The following is an 18,929-nucleotide window of genomic DNA, read 5'->3' as shown; positions in this document are numbered from 1 at the left end:
GGCTGGAACCACACACGGGGTTCAAAGGAAGCTCCGCTCAGGAGAGCTCATGTTTTATTCAAACTGCTCAGGCCATTCCTAATTGTATTCCAGACAAATAACACGGAGCAAAACAAAACTCCATTAGTGCAGTGGAGATGGTACATCACTAATGGAAGGGGAAAAATGCCCCAACATATTACAAGGATGTTCTAATTAACCCCAGGCTGGTCATTATAAACCCAGGAATTCAGAGCTAAGGCAGTAATTAAAGCATTATATCCCTTCCCAGGGGCTGCTAAGCAGGTAAGAGAGCCCAAGGTTTCTAAACCCATTTATTTATTGGAGAAAAAGTTTTAGACTTGCCAAGCTTTTAGTCCACTCAGTTATTCCCTGTGGGTGTGAGGGAACTGGTGTCAAAAGCAACAGGATCCTCCTTGTACCTGTTTGTTAACACATCCTGCACAAACCAACAGCTGTGGGAGATGGTTTTCAACTGCAAATCAAGAGGAGTTTACAGGAGGCATTTGCATGCACTTGTAATTTGGGTGAAATTCTGGCCAGCTCCTTCTGCTGGAATTTCAACTTTCTGAACCAGAATTTTGGGCTCAGTTCTCCTCGTTTGGCCAATTCCTGCCTCCCTCTGATGGCATCCCAGCAGGAGCAGGGCTGAGCTGCTCTGGGCTTTTGGGTTTTTTCGCCTGATATTCATAACCCACCCCAAAAACGGGCATGGTTATGAGGTGGGGTACGAAAAACAAGAATTACGAGACTTTGCCTTGGCTTGAGCCTTCACAAAACACGATGAAAACCAGCCAGGCCAACCGACAATTTTGGCTCTTTGGGGTTTTCCTGCTTTTCCCCACCAAGAGCAAACCTTGCTGAGGTTTTTCACTGACCCTGCCATCACGATGAAGAAGTCCAGGCGATTCCACGTGTCTCCAAGGTAACACTTCTGCCCAAAGATCCCCAGGGCCACCATCTTGATGACCATCTCCACCGCAAAGAAAGCGAAAATGAAGTCGTCGAAAGCCTGGAGAGCGGGACAGGATGGTCACAGTCAGTTCTGCTGCGCTCTGGACTCAGGCAGAGCAGAGACCCCAGTGGCCACTCCATGGACAGCCTGCCACCAAAGTGCCACCTCCCAACTCCAAAATAAAACCTGCTGCACCTCGTGGGTGGTGGCAACCCCTGAGTGTAGCTCCTGGGTCAGCCTGGGAAGTGTCAGCAGCTCTTATTCATCTAGTGACAAATCTATATGGACATCACAGCCCCTCTGCTCTGGAGCCAGGCTGGAAGAGCTGGGGGGGCTCAACTGGAGAAGAACTGGCCCCAGAGAAACCTGAGAGCCCCTTCCAGTGCCTAAAGAGGCTCCAAGAGAGGTGGAAAGGGACTGTCAGCTTTACCAACCAACCTTTCCCATAATAAACTCTACAGAAATTTTGCTCCATCATTTCAGTTCATTTAATAACTGGCATCCAAAAGCCTCCATAAAGAAATTCAGGCTTTTCCACCTCGTGTTCTGGCTTCCACTCCCTCCTGCAAGCTGGGACAGGGGGAGGGATAACGGTGGATTTACTCACAGCCCTTTTTCTGCCTGAAAACCTGCCAGAAAGTTCCCACGGCCAGGTTGGACTGGGCTTGGAGCAACCTGGGATGGTGGAAGGGGGGGGAAGTGGATCTTTAAGGTCCCTTCCAACCCAAACCATTCTGGGATTCCACGAAGGATCTCACTGGCTGGAACACTCAAAGGGAGGTGAAGCAGCAGATCCGTGTGGGATTCAAAGGAGCCGAGCACATGGTAATCCCTGCCTGGGCTGATGTCATGCTTTGGGAACACGGCAGGTTGGTTCCCAGCCTGAGGAATGAGTTGCTGCAGGAAGCCCAGCGCCAAGGTGCAGCCCACACACCAGATGCTGCTGGGATGTGCTTCCAAACCCAATCCTGCGGGCAGATGGCAGCGAGGGCACTGCCAGGGGAAGGAGGAGAGACCAGCGGGATGCCCGGGATGGCCAACCAGGGGCTGGGATGCACCTCCCAAAGGTCACTTATCCCAGGACCTGGCAGTGCTGTGCTCCAGCTGGGGGGCTCTGCTGTGCAGGACAGCGGACACGGGCTCATCCCTTGTTCCCAAAGGAGGGAATGAAGTGGCAAAGTCCCCGGTGCCACATGACATAGACTGGACTACACAAATCCAAGGGGGGGAACTGATGGACTGCAAGGGGGAGAATCCCCATGGAACTGGCCACAGAATCCCAGAATGGTTTGGGTTGGAAGGGACTTTAAAGATCACCTTGTTCCACCCCCTGCCATGGGCAGGGACACCTTCCACTAGCCCAGGTTGCTCCAGCCTGGCCTTGGACACTTCCAGGGATGGTGTTTAACGACCCCAGTGGCAGCTGGCTGCCCACTTGTGAGCCCCCCTTCCCTTATTAAGTGTGCAGTGAAAGGATCTTGCTGGATCAAGTCCCACTCAGCCTTTGAGTTTCCCCCAAGGCCACGGCAGCAGATTTCCTTGGAGGCTTTGCCTGAGGAAGTGTGGCTTCTTGGAAAAACCACCTTGGGAAAGGCTTTCATGGTTGAATCTTGGGGAAAAGGGACAACACAGGGGTCCACCCTGCTCCACTCCACCCATCCCAGGCACGCAGGGCAGGGTGGGATCCTCACCTCCAGGATGGTGCAGCGCTCCGACTGGCACTCCACGTCCTCGCAGGGCTGGAACATGCCCAGGGTGACGCAGTTCAGCAGGATCACCAGCATGCTGACGTGCTCAAACCACCTGGGAGCAGGGTTAAGGACAGCACAGGCTTTGGGAGGGGGGAGGCTGAGGCAAAGAACACACCAAAAACCCTTCTCCCATCCAAAACCCTTCTCCTGTGACAACTTCCACCTCCACATCTCCCAGTTTCAGCAGTGGATCACCCCAAATCTTTCCCTATTAAGGTAAAGAGAGCAAACAAAGGCACCACAACCACCAAGACCCAGCCTGTACCCAATCCCTTGCTCCAACCAGTGAGGCCACTCTCCTTGTTTCCCTCTGGAGTCATGGGAATAGGTGCTCAGTGCAGGTTGTCTCCTTCCAATCCGGTTTGGACACCTCAAGGAGTTACAGATTCCCCTTTTGAGATCTACACCACGCCCAAGGATGAAGGTAAAACAGAGCCAAGCTGGTGGCACAAGCTGGCAGGGCCAAGGATGGCAACATTTTGGGATACAGGATGTAAACCAGGACCCACCAGTCCTCACCTAACAGTAACAGTATCCAAGTAATAAGTGGTGACTTGCAGGAGTGCAAAACAGCCCGAGAGCTGCTGGTTCCTGCTGCTGGGAGGACTAATAAAAATCACAGAAAAAAAAAAAAAGATTTGGGGGGACTGAACAGGAGTTTCACAAATTGAGCATGAACGAGGGAACTGTTTTAGGAAAATAACTGGAAACATCTGGGTATGAATAAACCTTTTTGCTTCCAAACACACACATACATGTGTGAGAGAAGCACACAGACATTGTCTTATTCCTGATAACAGCAATTCTGCTTTGGAAACCTCAACAAAAACCCCACCATGTTTATCCCTGCTGCTTTTAGAAGTATTTTATCAGTTCAGCACAAGATTTATTGCAGCGTAAGATTAAGTGCAGGGTTGCAGATCAAACTACTTTTGCACCCACTGTCATTTATCCAGATAAGAGGGAAAAAGAGAAATCAGCAGGGTCAGGTCTCACAGCTTCCCTAAAAACCTGATCCCAACCCACTTCTTGTTTTAGAGGGGGCTTTAATTTGAAAAGCCAAAGCTGGGAACACCTTGCTGGGAACCAAACATGTCAGGCTTGGAAACCCACTTGTCTGAAATGGAAATGCATGAAATAGGATAAAGAAATGGAATAAAACCCCAGGTGAGTGGAGCAGGAGGAGCTGGAGCAGGAGAAGCCCCAAGGACTTGTGCCCCACTGAAATACTGATGTTGGTTTAATTTCTCCCTCCCTTAAATGACTTTTTCCTCATCTTTAAGGGCTGTTTGGATCCTCTTCCCTCTTGCCTAACTAGAAGCAGAGTGACAATCCTGTCCTACAGACGAAACAGCCCCAACAAGACTCAAAGCCCAACCATGGCCATATCCTACTCACAGTGTTTGCACTGTCTGATGGGATCCATGTGAAATTCCCTATAAACAGGGCTCCTGTGCTATTCCCAGGGCTCCAATATCATTCCCAGAGAACCTGCAGTTGCATTCATTTTGCTTATTATACTTCTAGATATGGTGGTTTTTTTCCTTTAAAGTAAAAAAAGTAAGAGTCTGTGAATTTTGAACTGCTAAAAGGCTCAGCTGAGCTGCCCCAGACCTTTGTTCAGGTGCTCTGCTCATCAGATCTCAAAAAAAACCTTATTCTTTTAGTCTTCTAAACGATCTAATTGTGGCTTTTTATGGTTAAACAATCACCTGCATGAGGAGAATTGTCACTGGAGTTGAAATCAGAGCCCTGATTCCTTAAAGACAGGCAGAGCCACTCCTGTTTCCCTGTCTGTTTAACACCAAAGTTCGGTGTCTTTTAGGGTGGCAGAAGAGTTTGATTTTCCAAGAGAAAAGGAAAGGCTGTGCCATTGTGGTCACAGATGTTTAGAGGCTGCCAGTGTTGTCAGCAGGGTCAGGCACAGCCACGGGTGGGAAAAGAGACAAAAGCAAATTTGGGACGGACAAGAGACAAAAGCAAACTTGTGCTGCCTTTGAAGGAAAGGCTGAAAAGGTGGAAGAAAACCCACTGTAGGGAACAGTTTTGCTTTGGCTGGAGAACAGACTGGAGAAGGAATCCCCTGCTCAGGGATTCAACATTTCTGGGGATGCTCCTGTCCTGTCATTCCCAATCCCTCCCCGAGGGGATGTGCTGGAGGGGTCTGAGCTGAGATGCCCCGTCCTGCTCAGCCCCTCCAACCCACCTTCTCCTCTTGCACCTCTGGCTCCCTGAAAGGCTTTAAGCTCCTGCCCTATTTATTTTCCCATCAGATTAATGACAGTGAAATCCCTAATTGGAAAGCGGGATTACCCCAAGGGCTCTGCCCTGACGGGACTAATCCTCCCTCCCGCCGGCACTCAGACATCCAGGGGGACTTCAGTTCACTGCCCCTTCCTCACCCCAAAAGCTGGGAATGAACCCCTGAGTGACTGGTTTTCCAGAGCCCCCCCAAAGCCATCCAGCCCCAAAGCAAACCCCTGGGCAGCAGGAGGTGATGCTTTTGGCAGGGTGGGATTATAGTTCCCAGCATCCCTCCCACAGAGCCTTGGCCAGTTTGGAATGTCCCTCAAGGAAGAAAAGTCCCATTCTGGTTTAATGGGAAAACACCCAGAGGAGAAAACAGAAGGTGACAAAAGTCCTCCAAGAGCAGCTCAACACCAGCCCAAACAGCAAGGATGTGGCTGGAGACAGAAGTCCCCCGGCATAGAAGCCTTGTGGATGTTCCCACACAGCTCATCCAGCTGTTTTACAACCAGGAGGTCACGGAAGGTGAGGGATGGTCCCACCAAACTCAGCCCTACAGGCTCTGCTCACAGCCCCGGTGGCCCTGACCCGTGTGCCGCTGGCACCGGGATCCTCCTGGGATCCTCCCGAGATCCTCCCGCTCCTCCCTCCCCGGCAGATCCGCTAAAACCGTGACTCTGCAAAACTGGGAACAACTTCGGAGGAGTTACCATGGCAACCGCTGCTCGGGAGGCCACGGAAGCACCACCCAGTTTACCGGCGGCAACTTCCCAACTCGCTTGGAAAGGGAGAAGATGCGACGGGGAGATCCAGGCGGAGCGCTGGAGGCAGAGGGAACTGCAGAGGGGTCGCTCAACGTCGCTCCCTCCGGCACAAATTCCAGGGAAACGACATCTCAGGGGCAACTGGGCCAAGCTGAGATTCCCCAAATGTCCTTTGGGAAGGAGCTGGGGAGCAGCAGAGCCCCGAGGGGCTGCTCCCTGTTCCCAGCACCGCACCGTGGGGTCAGCACCGGCCCTTGGACTGAAATTTAATCCTGAGTTTAACCCAGTGGCAGCACAGAAACCAGGCTCTGCCCTGAAATGCTGCTGTTAGTGCAGAGAATGATGCTGATGCTCTCCTGAGGCCGATGCTCTTCATCAGCTTTACTGAAATCACCTCCCAGCAGAGACCAGTGGCTTGAGGATGGAGAGCTCTGGTTGCCAGAAGATGCCTCAGCACGGGCAAGACCTTTCCTTCCCTCTGCTGTGCCAGTTTAGCTGGTGAGGCCCTGACTTGGTTTAAAAAGAGAGATGGGAATTCAAGGGTGTGTTGGAAGAATTTCATGCATTTTAGTCAGCAAAACAAGGTGGAGAATTCCTGTTTCTAGAAGACTTTCACATCATAAAATAGTGTGGCTTGGAAGAAACCTTTCAAGGTTCCTTTAAAGGAAGGAAGGAAGGGACACCTTCCACTATCCCAGGTTGATCCAAGCCCTGTCCAACTTGGCCTTGGACACTTCCAGCGATGGGGCAGCCACAGCTTCTCTGGGCAACCTGTGCCAGGGCCTCACCACCCTCAGTGTAAAATCCTTACACATCTATAAGGGGATTTTCCGGTCTGCAGGTCAAAACCATTATTTAAAACTTAGAACTTCTCTTAAATAGAAAAATGAAAGGCAAATAAACTGCCTGTCTTGTTGGAAAGGTCACTTCTCAACATCTCTTTTTGAATTTCCTCAGTACAGGTGAGGCTGCCAGGCTTCAACCCTGGTCTGGGTCTCATTGCCTCCCCATCAGTCACCTCCCCACTCCAAATAAAGCTCAGAAACCTGCAGTGATGTGGGTCCAGGTCAGGCTCAGCCATTCCAGAACCCAGACAATCCCTTCCCCAGGCAGTTCAGCCACGCTGCTCCTCCCCATTTTGAGGCAGATAATCTCTCCCATCCCTCACTCAAATTCTGCAGATATTTCTGCAATAAACACAGCAAAAAACGCTGGGACTGTATTCCCACTGTGCCACAAACTCCACAGCTTTCATCCCATGCCTTGTAATGGCTCTGCTTAAATTCCCAGGTCTTTCAGAGAGATCAGCCACAGCTTCAATTAAAGTTCCCCAACCAACCCCAATCCCACCCCTGATTTCCAGGTTGGAGAAAGGCAGGAGCCACAGGACTCCCAGCAACAGAACCACGGCAAGACAAGCTCACAGTGCTCACTATTTTCACATAATCTTATCATTTTTAAGCCAGTCAGGGGATTTTGGAGCCTGAACCCATTATTTTAAATGCCGGGATTTGGCAGGATCGTGGTTATTCCCGTTCTATCTGTACCTACTGCACACGGTGCTGAGGAAGAACCCAAAGCTAGAAAAGTCAAATTATAGTTACAAGGGGAACATATGTTTACAGAGGAAGCAGCCAACTGAAATTTCAGTTTTTATAGTTTAAGATGTGACTAATGCACTAAATATACACACAGACACACACACATACATACATATATATATATATATATATATATATATATATACACATATCTGAGAGACTGGGATTTTCAGAGCACTCTGGGCATCGGGCACAGGGGAGACTCCATGGGCTGGGAGGGTTTTTCCAACCTCTGAGTGATCAGGGTCACCTGAAAAGTTTGGGTACCTATGGGAAGCTGCTCCAGAATGGGAAATATTGAATTAAAAGTACCAAGTGCCTGTTTTACCAGTATTTAGGTGCGTTGCCCAAATCCCAGCAAATTACAGCAATCACACTTCCTGTTCCTCCGTGCCACCAGTGACAAGAACAACTTTAAAACCTGCAATATCCACCTCACCTTGTAGGAGAGTAACAGAGAACAGTCCAAATTTAATGATATTTGGTAAATAGGAGCAAGAAAAAAATAAAGAGGAGGGGAAAAAAAAAAGTACAGAACTGGAAGAAAAATGAGTCAGAATAAAATTCCCAAGAGGCAGAGCTGGCTGGTGCTGGCATAATTTTAAGGAACATTCTTATTTTTAAAAAGTTGATTGATTAAAGCTATTTTTAGTGCCCATACTGCACTGGATCATTCGGGTTCGTTTGCTTAGGAATTGTAAAACAAAATGAGGCAGCTGCACTTCGGGAATATTGACCTTCCCAGCAGCACCACAAACACAGCCCAGGAGCAACATCTCAGCCCCAAAGACACCAAGCTGGAACAGGACTTTGGAGATGGGGCTGGTTGCAGAGAATTCTGGTTGAAGGAAGGATTAGCCTGAGTTACTGGAATAATTCCATCCCACTGGTTTGTTACAGAAGAACCATCAATCCAACTTGGTACCAGCCCCAAGTGGATCTTGAGTTCTGCTGGTCTGGTGCAGAATGTGCCTTTCTCCCCCAAAATGGGAATAAATCCCTTTGCCTTGCACAAAGATTAGTTCTGGAAGTGTCCAAGGCCAGACTGGATGGGGGTTGGAGCAACCTGATCTAGTGGAAGGTGTCCCTGCCCATTGCAGGGGGTGGAACTGGATGAGCTTTAAAGTCCCTTCCAACCCAAAGCATTCTGTGATTCGGTGACTGGGAGCTGATTTTGGGGCACAGCTCCTGGATCTGGCCATTTTTGGCTGGAGCATGGCAGGTTCCAGCCCTGAGCATCCCAGATGTGCCAGATGTGTCGCAGCCAGGGCATCCCAAACCTGGAAAACTTCCCTGCTGTGATGTCCTTCATCACACAGCGCAGAAAGAGAATCATGGAATGGGTTTGGTTGGAAGGGAACTTAAAGATCATCCAATTCCACCCCCTGCCCATGTCCTGTCCAACCAGGCCTTGGACACTTCCAGGGATCCAGGGGCAGCCACAGCTTCTCTGGGCAACCTGTGCCAGGGCCTCACCACCCTCACAGGGAAGAATTCCTTCCCAATATCCCATCTAACCCTGACCTCTGGCACTGGGAAGCCATTCCCACTTGGCCTGGCACTCCAGGCCCTTGTTCAAAGTCCCTCTCCAGCTCTCCTGGAGCCCCTTTAGCCTTCTCCAGGATGGAGGTTGCCCCCACACCTTTCAACACCTCCTCTGGTTTCTGGCACTCTGGGCAGCTGGAACAGCATCTGCACTGAAGGAATCTGCTCTGAACTCACTGAGAAGTTGGGATTTGTCCTGCCAGGGAGAAGTCACCGTGCTGTGCGAAAGAGGTCCCCAAATAACCCACCCCCTACCAAACCTCAGTAATGAGTGTGTGCAGAGATCACAGCTCGTTCACAGATCACTCCCTAGCAGTAAAAGGAGACTAAATCCATCTTATTATGCACCTGAAATCATTCCCCTTGCTCAAGCCAATCTTTGGGAGCTGCAGTGAGTTCAGGATTAATTCCCCATCCCTGGCACGTGTCCCTTGCAGCAGCTCCCTTCCCTGCCTGTTGTCACAGCTTTGGGAGGCTGTCACCAGACAGGATCTGCAGCTACTGGGGATTAAACTTCAAACCCCAAGGATGACACAGGAATAAAGGCACCTCGAGGGGTGCACAGGCTGCCTCCCGCAGTCAATCCAACACTAATCCCCCCTGTTCTTGGAGATTTCCAAGTGTAAAACCAGGATCTGTAAAACCTGATGGTTCCTGCTGCTCTCCCCTGCCCTGTCTCTCCAGGACAAACCTGTCCCAGAAGATCTTGTACCTCCCAAAAAAACCAGCTCAGCAGGGAAATCAAGGCAACACAAAGCAGAGCCACAGGAAAACCTTCCCACATCAGCACCCGGGAAATGGTTGGAGGTGATGGTCTTAGAGGGCTCTTGGAATCAGAGAATCATGGAATGATTTGGGTTGGAAAGGACCTTAGAGACCATCCAGTTCCAACCCCTCGCCATGGGCAGGGACACCTTCCACTAGACCGGGTTGCTCCAAGCCCCGTCCAACCTGGCCTGGGACACTTCCAGGGATGGGGCAGCCACAGCTTCTCTGGGCAACCTGTGCCAGGGCCTCCCCACCCTCACGGGGAAGGATTTCTTCCCAATATCCCACCTCAATTTCCCCTCTTTCAGTTTGAAGCCATTCCCCCTTGTCCTGTCATCACAGTTCCTGATGGAAAGTCCCTCTCCAGCTTCCTTGTAGGTCCCTTCAGGCCCCTCTTTTCCAGCCTTGATGATTCCATGATTCTGTGACTGCTCTGAAGCCCTCGAGCGCTGAGCTCGGGCCAGCCAGGAAATCCTCTGTTCCTGCCACCTCCATGCATCCTGATCAACCCCCTCAACAATTCCAAAGTGCTATTCCTGATGGACGGCACACAGAGATCTCAGGGCCAGAGATCTTCACCCAAAACGAACCCAAACAGTCCCTAAACACACCACAATCAGTTCAGCCCCCGAACTTGCTGAATCCACCCAAACAAGAGCGTTCCACGCTCCCTGAATTCCCAGGCATCCTTCACCCAGCCAGGAGACAGGGATGGGAGAAGTGTTTTGCCTGGTCCCTCTGTCTGCCTGACTCACTTGATTAAAATAGATAAAAGCACCGATGGAGCAGTGACAGGCGAGGGGGAGCAATCAGAGCAGGTAATTGCCTGAGAGAGACGGGCGTGGGTGAGACACCAAATCCCCGGGAATGGGGTCAGGGAGGGCAGGGAGCTGCAGCCGCAGCCTCGGGGGTGGCTCAGTGTCATGGCAACCCCGAGATGAAACCTGGCTTCCCGAGCTGCTGCTGCTGCTGGGGGGAACCCCAGGCAGGAGGCTGAGCCCCAGACAGCTCCTGAGCCAGCTTGGCTGGGTGATGGGGACACGGGATGGCGACATTTGGGTCCGGCCCTGCCCCGGCTGAGCTCGGCTCACACACTGGGAAATCATAGAATAGAATCATAGAATCAGCTGGGTTGGAAGGGACCTCTGAGATCATCAAGTCCAACCCCTGATCCACTACTGCTGCAGTGGTTAGACCATGGTTCCTGCTGCGCCACAGCCCCGGCTCCGTTACCGGCACCCGCGGCCACGCAAATGTCACTCGGTGGCAACAAAGCCAAGGCTGTGGTCCCTGGGGTCAATGAACAGCTACACCAAATGTCATCCAGCTGGAACGCCCTGAGTAACTGGGAAAAGCTAATACAGAGGTAAAATGCAGGGATGCTCACAGGGCATGAAGTTTGTTTAGAGGAAAAGACGGATTTCTCCACAGTCCGGAGCTCCGAGAGCTTCTAGGTTTGGTCCCGTGGCTGCTGTGACTCCTGTGCTTTGCTGCCACTGTGGGCAGGGGCTGCCTGGGTGACATTTGGTAGCTTCACATGTACATGTGGCACTTGGGGACATGGGTGGCCTTGGCAGTGCTGGGGGAACGGTTCAACTCAATGATCTCGGAGGGCTTTTCCAACCTAAATCATTCCGTGGGTCTCTCTCCGCCTTCACACTTGACCTGGGCACAAAACCCACCCCAAGCACCCCTGTGCTCCCTGTGGATGGTTTCCAGCTGCTCCCAGGGAAGGTGCAGGGCACAGGCACTCACTGCCTGCCCGGCCAGCCCAGGGGGACACCCAAGGAACAGCTCCTGACACACACACACAGAGCCTGGATGGACTTTTGCCATTTCTATTGATCCTTCCTGGGGTTACTTGGGAAGTAGAGGGAGAAAATATTTTGCAACTGTAGTCAAGTGAAAAGGAAACAGGCACTGAATGCAGGGAAGGGGCAGAGGGAAGGGTGACCCACAAGAGGTGCTGGCACCTGGAAGCATCCCCAGCTCAGGCCTGGAGGGGGGTTTCTAAACAGAAAAACCTTTCTGACTTATTGTCTGTAACATCTGCTCCCACTTGTGCCGTGCTGGAGAAGACAAATCAGTCCAAAAGTGTGGCTGATCTGCAGCAGAAATGCCCTTTTCACCTCAGGGATGACATTCAGATGTTTCTCTGGAACTCCACTGGTGTCTGAGCTCAGTGAGCAGAGTTATCCCTGCTCAGCTGGGCCCTGCCAGGCTCCAGACCCTGGGCCTGGCCTTGGGGAGGCTTCTGGGCTTTGCCAGCTCCCTCAGTACACCCCAAGGAAAGGTGCAGCTGAATTTTGGCACTGCTGTCCCCGGGTTTTCCCTGCCTCTGGGGTGGGAACAGCCTCAACACAGCAGCTCTTCCAGGCAGATCCCTGTGCTGGCCCTGGAGCAGAGCCACAGCCCAGCCCTGGGATGCTCCCAGTGGATCCTGAGCCGGCTGTCCATGGGAAGGAGTGTGCACAGGGCTAAAGGAGGCAACCAGGGGCAAAAATGAAGGACACTAATAATAACTATCATTAAAGCAGAGGGGATTTTGGTGCCTTCCCACTTTCTATTCCCTGCCCGGGCATCCTTGGTACCCAAGAGGATGTTGGGGTGTCCTGTGCAGGGCCTTGATGATCCTTGTGGATCCCTTCCAACTCAGGAGATTCCATGACTCTATAACCACCAAGTTTTAGGAATTTTCCAACCTTACCAAGCCTATGATTCTGTGACCCTGGAAGTCTCCGTGCTCTGCCCCAAGAAACCTCCACACTTGCTCTCCTCAGCCAGCACAGCTCCTTCCTTTAACTCAGCCGTGGAAAACTTCAGTCCTGCTCCCAAAGAGCTGAACATTTTGCACCTGGAATCTCGTGATGGATTTGCATAAGCAGCAACATCCATCACTGACAGATAACACTCACCTACCCCAGCACTGCCATTTGATGGATTGACCTGCTCTGTTCAAAGAGAGAATTACTGGGAGAGCAAAGAGGTTTGGTTTGTTTTTTTTTTCCTGACTGCAATATTGAAAAAAAAAGGGGGAGGATAAAATAAAATCCCCAATCAAACACTTCATGGTACACTTGGATCCATGGCACATTCTTCTGATGAATAGAGGCAATTATTTTTCAGAATAATTTAAGCAGCTTGGATTCAAGGGGCAGTTCAGAGTGACACTGAAATGAGCTCAAATTTAAACCAAGCTTTATTAGCAGCTGGTGATTTTCGACTTATTGCTTCAAAGAACTCCATGTCCCACGTTTGCAGAGCAATAACTCCCCAAATTACAATGAACTCAGCAGGTGAAGGACCCCAGTGCCAGAGTTGCTCTATCCCTGGGGGTGCTCTGGGATGAGGCAGGTGATGGGGATGCCACCCCTGTGCCATTGGGGACATTACAATGACAGAGGTGACACATGGCAGTGCCCCAGGGGGGGTTAATCATCCTCTCCCACCCTTCTCACCATCCCCAAAACCTCCCTATTTATGTTGAAGGCTTAGGTTTCCCCTGACAAATCTGGGTGGGTTGGATGCCTCAGTTCTTTCTCTTGGATGAGCAGGTGAATGGTCAGGACTGGACGCACCCCAGCAAGCCTGAAGGAACCCCTGAGACATAACAGAGCAGCTGAATCCTGAACCTCTGCCCCAAATGGGAGATGAACCTGAACCCCTGGACCTGGGGATGCCCCTCAGCTCAGGTGCCATCGAGTGGCCCCCTCTGTGGAGGGTCCTACAAACCTGCCACCAGCAACACCACCACGCTGTTGAGAAAAGGAATTTATAAGGAGCTGCTGGCCTGGAGCAAATCCCACTGCAAATCCTGCCTGGGGGCTTGTTCCTGGGAAACCAGCCACGTCTGTCCCTGCTGCAGGTCTGGGTGCCTGGAAAAACATTTCCCAGGTTCTCAGCCCTTCCCTTGGGCTGTCACAGCTGAATTCACCCGAGAGCTGGGACACATCCCTGTGCTTTAGCAGCTATAATGCCAGTGTAAATACATTCCCACACATCCCCAAAGATGTTCTCCACGGCTTTTCTATCCTGGGAATTAGCAGCCTGGCTGCTGTGGTATCCGAGAGAGCCTCATGATCTTTAATGGCTTCTCTGCATGAGTGATGCAGTTACATGCAGCTCACCCAAAATGCTCTTTCATCTTCTCTATGTGCTTTTCCTCCTTGGCACTACTCTCCAGTTTTATTCCCTTTCATCTGAGCCTTAGGCTGTGCTGGGATGACAAATCCAGCCCTTAATGCCCAAGGAAATGAGGCCCAGTTCGGATGCAGCAGGTCGGAGGTAACAAGAGATCTCAGATGCAACTAAGCCAAAAAATGGGGAAACGGCTCTGAATCTCCTCCCAGAAGCCCATGGGATGCTCAAAAGGGACTGAAATTGGGGGACAACTCCCACATGGCAGGTGGGAATTGTGGGTCCCTGCATTTCTTGCTGGAGCTGAACCTGGAGCTCTGGCAGATTCCCAATGGATGAACTATGTTGGTATATATGAAACTGAGGATTGTGATGATCTCATAACAAACTTCTTGAGGTTATGGGTTATAGAGCATGCAGCTTCCAGATCTGGATCCTCCAGTCCCTGCACCTCCAGCTGTGCAGTGCTCATGGGTCACACATGGATTTAGGAACTATGTCAACATGAGAAGTCCATGGACTCCCCCATTCCTCTGCTCTACAGTCCGAAGATGTTTCACCACCAGCATTTTGGCTCATTGGTTATCTCCAAACCCAACAGGAAACACCCTCTGCAGTGCCTCTCTCCCCACCAGCTGTCACAGAGGGGATGGGAAAGGGGGGAGGAAGAAATCCAGTTATTTTGGTCCATGGTGATCCATACATTGCACCATCCACAGCAAAACCAACATGCAAGTGTGTGGTTTTTATCCTCTGTGGGGGACCCACCACAGGGCACCAGGGAGGTCACGCCTATTCCATGCTAACTCCCACTTGGATCATACTGTTGCTCTGACTGGAGTAAAAGCTGGGAGCCAGAAAATGTGTTTTACCCAGTCCCAGTGGTTGGGTTGGGAATAACAACCCCTTTTCCCCTTGCAGAAAGAGTCCAGCCATGGGAGTGACTCTCTAGGTCAGAAGGTGATTTCCAGGCACCTCTGAAAATGTTTCATCTGCTCCAAAATCTCCAGCAGAATAAAAAGCAGTGCAGCCCCTGATCCCAATTTTGCTGGGGGTGGAGACTGACAAAGGGTGTGCCAGAAAATTGCTGGAAATGGTTAATTGTGCTCAAGTGCAGAAGCCAACAAGCCAAACTCTGGGATTTCCACCAGTCTCCTTGTGCACAGCCCTCCTGGCACTGACTCCCACCCACCCCAGCACTGATATCCCACCTCAGGGATGCCCAGAGGCTCTGGGATGAGGATGCTGTCCTGGGAAGGGGTGAATGTCCCTGGAAGTGTCTTTTGCAGCCATCTGAAACCAGCTGTGACCCAACAGCTGTCTCAGCCAGGCTCTGCCAAGCCAGGAAAAGCCCCCAGGAGCCTGAATTTTTCTCCCTGTTTGCCTCTGCTGTCTCTTGCTTCTGCCTCCAACTGGAATATTACCAAAATAAATAAACAGAGTATCTCAAGATGCAGCTGAGAGAGAGAAAGGAGGAGTGCTGGCCATCCCTTTGGAGCTGGGGGAAATGAGCCAATTCTCAGCAGATTTTCAGGCCACACAAGGTTCAGACACGGAGTCTCTAACCCAGACCTCCAGGTCTGCAGCTGCAAAGCAGCTCCACGAAAGCCCAGCTGAAACCAGGGAGCCAAGAGGGATGGTCACATCTTCCCCCATGGGGGCACATCCCACAGGATCCTTCCCTCCCACTCCAAGCCAGCTCCGAGCAGGACAGGCTGGGGAACTCAAGGTAAGGATGCTGCTGGAAATGGGATTTCCTCACTAATCAATCCCCAAATATCTGTGCTGGTGGAGAGCCCAGCAGACAGACAGACACAGGCAGAGTCAGTGCATAAATCACCCAAGTGCCCAACAGGGCTCTTTTTCCTGCATCATTTTTTCATTTCAAACCTTTCAGCCCGGCCAGACCCTCCCCAGTCAGCACCAGCAGGCACTGGGAGGAGGTGAGTGGCTGCTCCATGACCCAGCAGGGAATGGCCCCATCCATCTCCTGCTCAAGGCTGACAAGTGCAATTGCTTCATATCCTCCACAAAATGCACGGAACGAAACCAGGATCTATTTTAACACATATTCAAAGGGACACTGTCAAGCAGCCGAGATCCAAAATGAGAGATTTCGTAAACAGAGCAACCAAACAAAAGACTTACAAAGCTTGATATTAATAGAAAAGTTATTGGGCTGCTTTTTTTGCCCCCCCCCCCCTTTCCTTTCACACAGCAATAAAAGAAAGCTCCTTAAAAATTCCCCCTGCAGTGTTTGCAACCCAAACAAACAACATTATTCTGACACATGAGAAACGAGCCCCACGAGGAGCCAGAGCTGCAGGGAAGGCACAGGGGGCAGCTCCAGGAGAGGGGACAAAAGGCTTTAACTCCCTTCTCCCTCCCTTTTCACCCCTGTCCCCAAATCCTCCTACCTCAGACACCCCAGCAATGGAGGGATTCCCCAGGAGGATGTTCCTGTCCCTTGCAGGATGTTCCTGGTGCTGCTGCAAAATCAGCACTGAAGGAGCAGAGCCCGGGGTGGGGATGAGCAATAAAATTTGGATTTAAAACCACGAGGAACATGGGGGAAGGTTCTGAGCAGGCCAGGTAGGAGCTGGAGCTGCCTCCTGCTTCCTTTAGGCTCATTAGTGGTGGGTGTTCCCTCAGGGAGGGGTATTGGCAGGCTGGGCTTGGTGCCTCAGGTTGGGGGAAATCCCAAAATATCCCAAAAACCAGTGGGGTTGCACAGGGCTCAGCATGGCTGGGCTGTGTGGCTGTACCACCTCTGTGCCCACAGAGAAGGGCTCAGAGGGGTTAGGAAGAGCATTGCTTGGGATGTGGCTCTTGGGAATGTGGGATGGAGAGGAAGGGAGCGAGAGGAAAATGGGGTTGTTCAGTCTGGAGAAGAGAAGGCTCCAGGGAGAGCTCAGAGTCCCTTCCAGTGCCTAAAGGGGCTCCAGGAGAGCTGGAGAGGGACTTTGAACAAGGGCCTGGAGTGCTAGGCCAAGTGGGAATGGCTTCCCACTGCCAGAGGTCAGGGTTAGATGGGATATTGGGAAGGAATTCTTCCCTGTGTGGGTGATGAGGCCCTGGCACAGGTTGCCCAGAGGAGCTGTGGCTGCCCCTGGATCCCTGGAAGTGTCCAAGGCCAGGTTGGACAGGGCTTGGAGCAACCTGGGCTAGTGGAAGGTGTCCCTGCCCATGGCAAGGGGTGGGACTGGATGGGCTTTAAAGGTCCCTTCCAACCCAAACCAGTCTGGGATTCTGTGACATATCATGAGACTTTCTGGCTGAATAAAGTGACACAGGCAACATCTGGGATTAAACCTGCTAGAAAAAAACTCTCTGGCTTCATAAGTAACTTAAGAGCTGTGGGACTGTGCCTTGATGGTGCAGCAGATCCCCTGCTTGGATGTGGGAGCCCCCCCAAAATTCCTCCCAAAGCAGGGAAGGCTCACTCCCTGCCTTTCACCTCCTGGCAGCCCCAGCTGTACAAGCACGGGAGATGCTCAGAAAAGCCACAAGCAAAAGCCTTGTCTAGCCAGGTCCCGGGCTGGAAAATGAAAAAGGAGTTGCAATTTGCACTTTAAATGAGTTAATGCTCCTCAAGTGCTCTCGTGTCAGAGCCTGGAGTCGCAGCCAACGGCACAAAATGCTAATTCAGCTCCGCAATCAATGGGGCCTTTCTCAGAAGTGCCTGGATAATTAGGGGAGAAACAGAAAGGAGGGTTTTAAAGAGGCAAACAGCTGGAATTCATTACCTCTCTTTAGGATCTGAGCTGGCAAAGCAGGAGGCTCCTGAGGGCTGCCATGGGCAAGTTTAGGTACTCCCGGGAGCTGTGATGCGACAGGGATGGGCAGGATGCCACTCTCCATTTCACTGGAATGAAGAAGACCTAAAGGACCAGAGGGTGGAACTAGAACCAGCAGCTCATCAGATGTAGGAATGACCCAAGTTGGGCAGGGAGCACATCCCCAGTGCTGATCCATGGGAGCACTTGGGGAGGGATGTGCCCGCAGGGAATGGTGGAGTTTGGGGCCAAGGGAAACAGAGCTGCAGCCCAACTATCTCCTGATTCACCAGGTCTCCAAAAGAATATTTATTTAGCAATTGAATAAAAAAGATCAGTTAAAGGCATTTGGAAAGACTGCAGCAAAATACGGTCTTTCCTTGGGAGAGAATTCCTCGTCTGGTTCCCTCGTCTAATAAACACTTTGGCATTAACGAGACCCCTCCTCAGCATCTCTCACAGCTTTCAAAAGAGCAAAAATCACCAGGAAAAACACCTCACAGGATGGGATGCCTACGGACATCAGCAAAGCTTTGGGGAAAACACACAGAACTCAATCTCTTTGAGTTTTTTCTGTGCACAGACTCAGCCCAGCCCCTGAGCCCACAGTGTTTGGGGTCTGCTGTGTGGGGAGACTCCTCCTGACCCCAGGCAGGACAGCAGGAAACCAGAGGAGAACCAACATCCACCTGCACGCTGAAATGAGCTCAAAGAGGGGGTTTGGGCTGCCTTTCCCTGGGGCTAAATGGTTACAAAACTCAGTTTTCATAATGTTTGCACTGGAGAGCGACAGGGACCAGCCAGAGCTCGGCGAAGGCTCTGAGGGCTGGATGAGCCAGGCTTTAAATCTGGATAGAAATCCCCTGGATTTGGCCCATCTTCCTGGGGGTTTGCCTCCTGAGGGGGCTGCAGGGAACAGGCTCTTTGCTTTGAGCACTGATGGACATTTTGATGTTAAGCTGCAGCGGTGAGTGACAGATTTTAGGGTTTAGTCCTTGGTCAAGCACAGCTGTAAACCCGACCAGCGCTGGCCCTAATCCAGCAAAGCACTTAAACCAGCCTTCTGCAGATTTCACCCAGGCTTAGAGTGGGCAGGGCTGCAAATGCAAGGTGAGGATGAAGCACCAGGAGGGGAGGATGTGATGCTGCCTGAGTTTGGGGTCAGCAGCCAGTAATGGGGCAGGAGGGGAATTCCCAGGACATCACCGTGTGTGTTATTTACACACATTTCAGCATCAAGCCAGGCCCAAGGAGGAACAGAATGATGCTAAGTGGTGGCACAGAGATGATTACCCTGAATTTCTCAAGTTTTGCAGTTCAGGTTTCATCATCTCAACTCTCTCCTTCTAAAAAATCCCACTGTGGGTTGATTTCCAAGAATGAGC

The 18,929-nt window shown here is 51.4% G+C and overlaps 1 protein-coding gene across 2 annotated transcripts in view; it reads right to left on the bottom strand.

Annotated features, from left to right (window-relative positions):
• Window positions 1–18,929, bottom strand: part of CACNA1H (calcium voltage-gated channel subunit alpha1 H) — a 151,336-nt gene that overhangs the window by 114,295 nt on the left and 18,112 nt on the right. For both annotated transcript variants that reach the window (XM_027683805.1, XM_027683806.1), the window contains exons 2-4: window positions 4,105–4,197; window positions 2,647–2,758; window positions 879–1,012 (exon numbers count right to left, since the gene is read on the bottom strand). In XM_027683805.1, the coding sequence (XP_027539606.1) occupies window positions 879–1,012; window positions 2,647–2,739 (227 nt within the window). In that variant the 5' untranslated portion in view covers window positions 2,740–2,758; window positions 4,105–4,197. The remainder of the gene's footprint in view (window positions 1–878; window positions 1,013–2,646; window positions 2,759–4,104; window positions 4,198–18,929) is intronic.

The sequence above is a fragment of the Neopelma chrysocephalum genome, unplaced genomic scaffold (assembly GCF_003984885.1).
Source record: "Neopelma chrysocephalum unplaced genomic scaffold, ASM398488v2 Primary Assembly neopelma1_65, whole genome shotgun sequence".
NCBI classification, from domain to species: Eukaryota; Metazoa; Chordata; class Aves; order Passeriformes; family Pipridae; genus Neopelma; species Neopelma chrysocephalum.
This window is presented reverse-complemented; position numbering and strand designations above follow the sequence as displayed.